The 10,297-nt window shown below is 54.5% G+C and overlaps 1 protein-coding gene and 1 long non-coding RNA gene across 2 annotated transcripts in view; both read left to right on the top strand.

The window, feature by feature from the left end:
* Positions 1-746: 746 nt before the first annotated feature.
* Positions 747-10,297, top strand: part of LOC311599294 — a 33,453-nt gene continuing 23,902 nt past the window's right edge. Inside the window, exons 1-2 of the long non-coding RNA XR_014779858.1 lie at positions 747-3,532; positions 3,625-3,695. This is a non-coding gene — a long non-coding RNA (uncharacterized lncRNA). The remainder of the gene's footprint in view (positions 3,533-3,624; positions 3,696-10,297) is intronic.
* On the top strand, positions 4,988-8,318 carry FOXD2 (forkhead box D2). Its single transcript, XM_084785051.1, has one exon. The coding sequence runs from the start codon at positions 5,779-5,781 to the stop codon at positions 7,255-7,257; it is 1,479 nt and encodes a 492-aa protein (XP_084641177.1). The 5' UTR covers positions 4,988-5,778; the 3' UTR covers positions 7,258-8,318.

The following is a 10,297-nucleotide window of genomic DNA, read 5'->3' as shown; positions in this document are numbered from 1 at the left end:
AAAATCTCATCATGGGGTTTCCACCTACAGAAAAATAAACTTACCTGCTACCTTCATCTCTGAAAAACTCATTACTTTAGGGATATAAGGAATTATTTTCTAGCACTATCTCTTTTTCTTTAATAAGTATATGTTACCTTGCAATAATAAACACATTGACAATTAAGAAAGAAAGAGAAAGAAAAACTTACTGTCCTGTTTTAGACTTCAGTTTTCCTTTACTGAGGTAGGAGGGAGGGAGGGAGGGGAGGGAAGGAGGGAGGGAGGGAGGGGAGGGGAGAGCGAGGGGGAGAGAGAGAGAGAGAGAGAGAGAGAGAGAGAGAGAGAGAGAGAGAGAGAGAGAGAGAGAGAGAGAGAGAGACTCAACCAACCACACACACACACACACACACACACACACACACACACACACACACACTCTAGCATGGCATGAAAGGGGTGGGTGTGGAGTTAATTGACAGTGTCTTTGAAAACGGGTGGGGCAAAAAGCAAGTGGACTCCTGCAGTGGTGAGCAGAGCTGGAGCTGAGGGTCCAGGCCTTAGATTTTGGGAACCTGAGAGCAGGAAGAGGGGAGGGGTTTGTCTCTCCCAGGAGAGTTCAGAGGGTTTTGAAATATGCCCATAGATTGGGAAAGGCAGCCAAGGTGAGCAAAAAGCAGGGTCTAGCTTTTCTTAAATTTCTGGATGAGTACTAAAGAAGTGTGTGGGGGTGGGGTGGGAAGATGGCATTCGGTCTCAACCTGGTGTGCAGTTCCTGACTTTGCGTGGATGCAACGCTCCTCCAGAGGTCGCTGTTCTCCAGGAATCCGTCCACCCATAGTTTCTGAGGCCCGGGCTCTGGCTAGTCCCTCACTCAGGTTCCCGTAGGTTTAAGAAGCTCGTACAGACCCCACGAGCCTGGGAATTCTCCAGTATTTCCCTGCCTATGCAAGGACCTACTGCTTCACCAATCACTAGCGAAGGTGAAATGTAATGACAGCGCATAGGGAAACCGAGTCCCTGAGGCTAGGCACAGTTCTCTTCAGCCCTACTGCAATTCAGGACGCTAGGAAGAGCGTTCCTTTCCCGGAGCGCCGCAGTTCTAAACAGTGTGTACGGTAACTGGTAAGAAGGAGTTCATGGCGGTTGCCCACAAGGCTCTAGGGCAGCACAGTAGCTTTCAGCGTGCGCGTGTCCCAGACTCACACCGCTCCCTTCTGGATCTATGCGCAAGCACACAACCCTTGCCTCTGAGGTCCTGCTGCCAGTTCCAGACCTCCTTTAGGTTACAGAGGAAAGCTTTAAGCTTGAACAGCCCGTCTTCCAGGGAAGTCTCGGGTCACACTGGCTCAGTGAACACCGCGTGAGGTCAGTAGCGGAAATCTCTAAGAGGACCAGCGCCTCCAGTTCTGGGGCCTTTTTGGCAACACTGAGCAAGTCAAGCGAGGGAAAAGATACACCTGGACAGACAAACAGAGTCTCGGACCTAGAGCCCAAGGAATCCACTAGGGAAAGTGTAGATCTGGGGCGTCTGCTCCAGCACACAAGGAAGTGCTCCCACTTACCGGCTCTACTGCACCCTGGTTGAGAAGGCGCCTCCGCTCTGCGCGTTTTTTTTTTAGTTGTTGTTTTTGTTTGTTTGTTTTGGGGGGGTTGGTGCTGTTTTCACCCTCGCTTGAGCTTGCAACCCTCTTCCCACGAACCGAAGTCTACAGGATCCATAGCCTGCTCTGGTCTCAACAGCTACTGCAGAAACAAGCTTTCCACTACTTTGACTGAGGATGCATGGCTCGGAGAGGTCCGTGGTCAGGAGTGATAGAATCGGAGGAAGAGGGTGACTTTGTCCCCCTGAGCTGTGGAGGAGGCGCCTGGGGTTGGACTTCTGGGCTGCTGTGATCATCTGTCATCTTTGCGCCTAGGGTCTCCCGCCACCACGGCCACCTTAAGTGCACCTCTGCAGTCACAGGATCTGGCGTCTCTGACTCCAAATGCAGCCAAGGGAAATTTATGTTCCAACTGCAGGTTTAGAGGCAGGGAGTTGTAGCAGCTGCCGGCCACACAATCCCCTAGATCTCAAACTGGGGCTGTGAACTCTTGGAGAGGGGGCGGGTGCTAGCATCGGCTCTGCAGCTTCCCCAAGGTTAGCCGGCTGGGTAAATAAATTTGTAGAAGTTTGTAGGCATGGCATGCCCTGTTCAGCTCCTGCCTCTTTCCACAGCCTAGTAGTGCCCAGGGCAGGCCAGGACGCTCTTCACGCTCCAAACCCAAAGACTGCAGGCTATGTTCTGCCCCAGTCTCGGGATGAACTCCCCTGTCAGCAGCTCAGTACTTTACCAGTTTCGCCATTGACTTAATTATATCTGTACAATTTCGGGAGAGCTCTCCTTTCCCAGATCCGTGGAGAATGGCTTCTCTGTGGGGGCCTTAAGAGAGGCTGGAGAGATAGGTGACTCAGAAGCCAATGGGAGCTCACACATACTTCGCAACAAGCACAACTGGCGGCTTATAAAAGCACTGTGGACTAATGGAGCCTGCGCAGACACACCATCTCCTCGAGAGCTTCCCAACTGTTCCACGCTGCTCAAGCTGGGTGGCTACGCAGTGAGGTTGCTGGGGGCTTAACTAGAGACAATGTTGTAATCAGGACCCCTCCCTCCCATGATTCCTGCTCTTTGGGGTTGTCCTAGGCATGAGGTGTCCCGGCTTTGTGGGCTATGCCCAGATTTTTGCTGGAGAAACAGCAAATTCCCCTAGAGTGAAGGCACAGCTGTGCGGCAGGCTGAGTCTGAAGGTGGGAAAGGCAGGGGGCACAGAATCCTAGGGGAGCCCCTTTTCCCAGCCTCCAGTGCCTCTGCTCTGGCCAGCGTTTAAAATAAATGGGCCCAGAGCCTTGAAAAGAATAAACGGGCACCAGAGATATCCTCCCTAGGCAAGGGGCAGGGGAGAAGGGGTCTGGAAAGCAGTTATTTGGATAAATAGAAACGTTCTGGGGGGTGGGGGGGGCGGGTTGTAATGTAGAACACCTCAAAACCCTGACAGGCAATATCCTGCCCTGGCCCTTTTCTTTCCACTCTTGCTGGGGTTTGTGGAGTTTGAATGATTCCTTAAGGAGGTGCCCCACTACTGTCCTGCAGAACAGACACTGGGGGTCTGGGGCTGCTTTTGCTCGGCATGAGCTTCCGTCTCAGGGAATGCGTGGCAGGGCAAGGGGGCAGCAGCTAGCAGCCAGGGCTGGCTGTGTCTTGCAGGAAGCTTTAAAGGAGATCTTGGAAACAAATGCTTTAGCTAGCCCCACCCTGAGAATGGATATGTGGCTGAAGCCTTAAACATTGGAAGGGTACCGCAAAGCAAGAGGGTTATTGATGGATTTGTCAGTTTTGAAGTAAAAGTGAGCTGAACCTTGATGATGGCAACGCTGTTTTCCTCTCTACTTCTTGGGATATTAGCAGAGAAGAGCTGGGCAGGAGTAACGATGTGGTTGGTGGTGTGGAGCATATGACCGGGATCCCTCCCGAGGGAGAGAGGGAGCTCCAGGAAGTAAAGCGAACTTGAGGTATGTGTGTGGTTGCCAGAACTTCCCACTTCCAGGGCCACTAGTCTATTTACTGTCCCTGTTTTGAGTGCCGGGCCTCTTCTGTTTTCCAGGGATACTATGTTTATGCAGACGCAGCACACTAAGAGTCCCAGAGAGGGTTTGGAAAATTTGTTCTCAAAAGGTAAGAAGATATTTCTGCCTTCATAGATGCAGGTTGCTGTTTGATAAAGGCTTACATTCAACCCACCTAGACTGCTCATTTCTCAGAGAGAGAGAGAGAGAGAGAAGAGAGAGAGAGAGAGAGAGAGAGAGAGAGAGAGAGAGAGAGAGAGAGAAGCAGGCTTTAGCACAATGCCTGGAGATGCTTGAGGCTTGAGAACCAATCCTCTGACCCTCCTTCTCTTATAGAGAATAGGGCACCTAGAATCTACATAATCAGCGGCCTTTACATATTATCGGTCACAGGGTAAATTCATCTTATCCTATTTATTTACTTAATTCTGAGAACAGGGTCTCATTCTGTAGCTCAGACTGGCCTGGAACTTGAAGCAAGCCTCCTGCGTCAGCATTCTGAATGCTAGAGTTAACTCTGGAAGGGTTTTTTTTTTTATCACCATGTCAGGCTTGAGGTAGGTGTTCTAAATTTTATTTTAGAGGAAGAGACAGGCCAAAAGGTTAAGAGAATTAGCCAGGTGATACAGCTGGTAAGTGGTGAAGCCAAAATTGAGGTCCCAAGTTGTTTAACCTCTTTGGCTCTGCCCTTAACCACGCGGTGCACACCAGGAAAGTAGGGCTCGGAAAGAAAGTAAAGGAGTAAGGGTCCCAGAGCCTTTGGACAATAGTGCACAGCAGGTACTGAGGCCTCCTATGCGGGAGCCCTGGCCACTGCGTGGCGCTGTTGCAGCCGTCGGTCGTTCTTACACTCACCCAATCCCTTCCAGCTCCCCAGGAGGTTGAAACGGGCTCAGTATAAGCTGGGGGCAACTTGTTTCTGGGTCTTAGGGAAGGGGGCCTAACAGGATGGTCAGGAATGGCTAGTAAAAAGAGCGCACTGGATCATCTTTCTGTGCAGAAGGTCCCCAGATAAAAAGGCAACACTTGCCCAGGGCTGAGGCTAAGTTCAACCGGGAAGGTTTCTGAGGAAGGTCTCTGTTTTAAAACCTCTCTACATATAGAAATTAAGAGCGAGGTTGTTAGACTCAGCAACAAACATCCAGGCAAACGCGGTTTCCGCAGGAAATGCGCGGGGGTCAAGAGAGACAATTACAGAGATTGAGATGCCGAGATAAAAAAAAAAAAAATTCGAGCCAGGCAAACCCGAGCTAAGGACCTGTAGGCGTGCGGAGAATGACGCATAAGTGGAGACAAGTCACTAAGGAGAGCGGGAGCAAGAGATCTTCCGGGGGACAGGAGAAGGGCCGGAACCTTAGTGGGGTTAAAAACAGGACCACAGCAGACATCCCTTACCTTTCTGAGTGGGATCTGACAACGCCAAGTTTGTTTCTCCGGATCACTCTCCCTTCTAGGCAGCCGGAATCCCTTTGGATTCCAGTAGGATGCGGCGTAGGTCTGAGAGTCTCGGCTCACTCGCGATCCGCCGGCGCTTTGGCAGGGTGGCCAGGGCGCCGCCTTGGGGAACTTGAGAAGTCGAGGTTTGTAGCCACTGGCACTAGCAGCAGCTGCGCCCGCGTAAGCCAGCGGCTGAGCGCACTGAAGGTGGTGGCTCCGGGAGCCACGGAGTTGCGGGAGCTGCGAGGAGAAGGATGACCCGCCTCCAGCCACGCGAGCCTACCTCCCGCCACCGCGGCAGTTTGTTCCTGCCGGGCCCGGGTGCCGAGGACCTCTGCCCGCCCCCTTCCTCTCCGCCCCACCCTGCTCGGGGAGCTCCGCCCCGGGCCCACGGTTCTTCCGCCTTAGGCGGCCACCAGGCGGGAGGGACTAACCTCCCGAAGCCCTACTTCTGTCTCTAGGGGCCCAGGGGCCTAGATTCGACTGAGTAACGGGTGGCTTCACTGCTCTTCCAGTGTGCCCAGTTTACTAGTCCCGGGGCAGCACCAGTTGGGTGCGCCCTGCAGGGCGAGAGTCCTGAAGTCTCAACACCAGAGGGCGCTGAGGAGCTTGGGGGGGGCTCCCCTCCCTGTCCGCCTTGGTCCTCCGCCCCCTCCCCGCCCGCGCGCAAAACACACTCGTCCGAGAGGCAGCGCGGCGGAGCCGGAGCCGCGGCCCGAGCGGAGCCGGAGAGCGCCGGAGGCGGCGGCGGCACCATGACCCTGGGCAGCTGCTGTTGCGAGATCATGTCCTCCGAGAGCTCCCCGGCCGCGCTGTCCGAGCCCGACGCAGACATAGACGTGGTGGGCGGCGGCAGCGGTGGGGGGGAGCTCATAGCCCGCTCCGGGCCCCGCGCCCCCCGGGACGTGCTCCCGCACGGCCACGAGCCTCCTCAGGAGGAAGCCGAGGCGGACGTAGCTGAAGACGAGGAGGAGTCGGGAGGTTGCTCGGACTGCGAGCCCCGCGCTCTAGCGCCCCGGGGGGCGGCGGCCGCAGCGGGAAGCCCGGGCCCCGGCGTGCAGGCAGCCCGGGGTGCAGCGGGGCCGGGGCCAGGGCCGGGGCCGCCGTCGGGGGGCGCGGCGACGCGGAGCCCACTAGTGAAACCACCGTATTCGTACATCGCGCTCATCACCATGGCCATCCTGCAGAGCCCAAAGAAGCGCCTGACTCTGAGCGAGATCTGCGAGTTCATCAGTGGCCGCTTCCCTTACTACCGGGAGAAGTTCCCCGCCTGGCAGAACAGCATCCGCCACAACCTCTCCCTCAACGACTGCTTCGTTAAGATTCCCCGCGAGCCGGGCAACCCGGGCAAGGGCAACTACTGGACGCTCGACCCGGAGTCGGCCGACATGTTCGACAACGGCAGCTTCCTGAGGCGCCGTAAGCGCTTCAAGCGGCAGCCGCTGCCGCCGCCGCACCCACACCCGCATCCTCACCCGGAGCTGCTACTGCGTGGCGGGGCTGCCGCGGCCGGGGACCCTGCCGCCTTCCTCTCCGGCTTCGCCGCTTACGGCGCCTACGGCTACGGCTACGGGTTGGCACTCCCGGCCTACGGCGCACCTCCACCGGGCCCGGCCCCTCACCCGCATCCACACCCGCACGCCTTCGCCTTTGCAGCCACCGCGCCTTGCCAGCTGTCAGTTCCCCCGGGTCGCGCGGCCGCGCCTCCACCCGGACCTCCGACGGCTTCGGTGTTCGCCAGCGCGGCCTCGGCGCCGGCCCCTGCGCCTGCCCCAGGATCTGGCCCGGGCCCGGCAGGGCTGCCTGCCTTCCTAGGCGCAGAGCTGGGCTGCGCCAAGGCTTTCTACCCCGCGTCTCTGAGTCCTCCCGCAGCTGGCACAGCAGCCAGCCTGTCCACTACACTCCTGCGCCAGGGCCTCAAGACGGACGCCGGCGGTGGTGCGGGTGGCGGGGGCGCAGGGGCAGGCCAGAGGCCTTCTTTCTCTATAGACCACATCATGGGCCACGGTGGTGGCGGGACCGCACCCCCGGGCAGCGGCGACGGCTCCCCGGCATCACCATTCGCGGCAGGCGCGGGTCCTGGGGGTCAAGCCCAAGTCTTAGCCATGCTGACTGCCCCGGCCCTGACTCCGGTGGCGGGCCATATCCGCCTCTCGCACCCGGGGGACGCACTCCTGTCTTCAGGGCCCTCGTTTGCCAGCAAAGTCGCTGGCCTCAGTGGCTGCCACTTTTGACCACAGCGGGCTCAGGGCCAGTTAGGCCCTCACTCCTAAACCTCTCTGGGGAGCTCGGCCTGTCCCAGCGGAATTCAGGGAGTCTATTTATGAAGATTCTCCAGACCTAGGCCGGGCGCGCGTGACCAGGCACTTCAAGCTGAACGCTCAGAATGTCGCCGACAGTTGGGACGATGCGGGGGTCCGCGGCTGTGGTCGAGTCCCGAGTCTACGCAATAGGTTCAAAGCAGAGATCCCTTTTCTGTTTGATCAGCAAAAGAAGAGGGCAGGAACCTTCGCTTTTTCTGGCCTCTGTGTACCTCTCACAGAGAAGAATGCTTTGGCAGAAAGACGCCTGTCGGTTGGTGGATTCCGCCAGAAACACCTATGGCTTGAAAAAAAAAAACACCCCAGCCTCCCCCATTCCCTCCTCAACTTTGAGACCGGCTTATCCAATGTTATAATTTAAAGACATGTTATCTGCTTTGTGCTTGAGAGAAAAATTCAATTTTTGTTCTTTTTTGCTGTTCTTCAAGGAAGCTAGTTCCCTCCAACCCTAAGGCAGTGTCTACACAGTCGAGAAGCTAAGAGAAGAAGCCAATGGGGGTATCCACAGTCCTTGAAGAAACCGCAGAGCCCATCCCTCTCAAGGAAAATGTTTTCTCTCTGGTGTTTGGCTGTTTTTAAGGAGCTCCCTTTGGCCTTTGCCGTGGTCCAGAGGCCCAGCCATCCAGGGCTAGTGGCCCTCTTGGCCTTCTGCTCTGCCCCAGGCCCTGTGATATTTATTGTAGTTAAAGGCAATGAGTTTGGGTGGGAGAAGAGGGTCTGAGTCAGGGTCTGGAGAGGTGGGAATCGGGTGGGCAAGGGCACAGAGCTGTGGCAGGGGGGGTCCTATAGTTATGTGTAAATATCTGTACAGTGGGCTGCCCCCCCTGCATTCTGTCCACTGGTGTGCGTTGATTTAGACTTCTCCACTTAGTGGAGACTCTGTGAAATCGTCCGATGGTCTATGTGAAGAAAAGAAAGCTGTCTCCCTCCCCCCTTTTCATTGGTGTCAATTGAATAAATGTACGTGGAACTTAGCAGTCACCAGCTCTAACCGCGCGCCTGCACTCTCACGCGTCCTCCCCAGGCCTCTCCCAAAAGATCTCAAGCTTCCCAGCAGTGGGAAAGGAAGAAGGAGCTTGGCGAGCAAAGGAAGCTTTGAGCCAGTCAGATGATGCTGGAGGGATGGAGGGAGGCTGCCTCTGCACACTGCTGTGGCCTTCTGCTTCAAACTGGGCCAGGTCTCTGGAAGCCTGGGACCAATCCTGCACTTTCATTTTCACTCTGGTACAAGGAAGGGCAAAAATCTAGGGCTGGGCAGAGGGATTTTGTTTGTCTATTACATGGTGGTGGGGGGTGGTGGTGGTGCTGGGGACGGGACTCTCAACCTCCTTCTAGTTTAGATTTTAGTGTGGCCTGGGTGGATTCAAGTGCTAAGTACCGGAGCATTGTGCCCAGCGAGGATAAGTCTGTGTCTCTTGAAGCATATTTTGCATGACTGTGTTTCTGTGTGTGCAGGGCGCCTCTTATGAAGCCCTGGGTTTGTTTTTGTTATTTGTCTTGGTCACCTGGTGTTTGTTTGTTTTGCTTTTGTGTATGAGAAGCACATTTCAGGCACGTTTGAGCTTTTATTTCTATGTGTGTCCATGAATGCGTGTTATGTTATCAGTTGCTTGTCTCTCTTTAAGAGGGGAGGGCTCTTTTTTGGCCCCTAGAGGGTCTTTAGAACCCCCACTCCTACACACTTCTGACAGTGGGAGGCTTTATTTAGGGACTCTCCAAATTGAATTAGAAACCTTACCTTCATCCAGCTAGAAAATATGATCAGCTAAAGAGTAAGTGGGGGGTTCACTCCGCTAGGGCAAAGGTCTTGGTTCCTGGAGCCATTTTCGTAGCCAGGAGAACTCCTGCCTAAGGACAAACCTTCTGGTCTGGCTAACTATCCACAGTGCATCAGAGAAACTGCAGCTCTCTGCCTTGTGGTTGGGATTCCCAGCAGCCATTTCTGCAAACATCAGGGGCGAAGGTGACACTTTAGGCAGAGCAAAGATGGTTACTCTGTTTTCCCGTTTATTCCACTGAGATTGTAGGAGAGACTTGTGGAAGTGCAGGAAGAGGTGGTTCTTTCAGCCTTTACAGAAAACTGACACAGTGGGGTGGGGGGGGGCAAAGGTTAGGAGATAACAGAGAAAGAAGGGGGTGGTGTCAGAGACCCAGATGCAAAGGGCTTGAGGGTCTGGACAAAAGAAGTTACCTAGAACCTTCTAGCACCCCACAGCTGGCAATACTGGAGAAAGGAGGTATGAGAAAGAGGCCCTGCATGGGGGGGGGGGGAAGTTCTGTAGTTGGGGAACGATTGTTGAAGTGTCTAGGCTTGGGTATGGCGAACACAGTTCTTCTGCCCAGATGCCAAGGGTCCTTCTTCTGCATCTCTGAAAAACTAAGGGGTCAGGGAGAAAGAATGCAGCGGGGTGTGGGGGTGGGGTGGGGCTACCTTTGCACCATCTTATCAAATAGTCCAGGAGTATGATTAAGTTCAGTGGTCTGGAGTGAGGAATATTTGCCAGTACAGAGATAATGATCTCTGACTGGTTGTTTTACTGACTTCCATTGCTCCAAATTTGATGAGTATGGTTTCTTTTTTTTTTTTTTTATTTTTTATTTTGAGGAGGGGTGTAAGTGACTGGTGCAAGTCGACGAATACGTTTGTCTGTGTGTACACTTGCTGGGGAGTCTGTTTGCTTTGAGAAAGAAAGAAAAGGCACCTTTCAACTTCATGATCTCCTTTGCCATGGTTGTTAAATATAGCTATTAGTTAGGAACATTAGATTCTACAAATTAGTTTGTAGTGTCGAGTAAAAGACTTATCAGCTGGATAAAGTCAGATGGAATTTATATTGGATGGTAGATAGGCAGGTGAGCTATGGCTAGAAAAGTGGAAGGTTTGTCTGGATGAGTTTCTGTCTGTCTGTCTGGTGTGTGTGTGTGTGTGTGTGTGTGTGTGTGTGTGTGTGTC

Source organism: Acomys minous (genome assembly GCF_964271855.1).
Source record: "Acomys minous genome assembly, chromosome: 6".
NCBI lineage: Eukaryota > Metazoa > Chordata > Mammalia > Rodentia > Muridae > Acomys > Acomys minous.
Note: the sequence above shows the minus strand (reverse complement) of the source record. Positions and strands in the feature narration are given on the sequence as shown.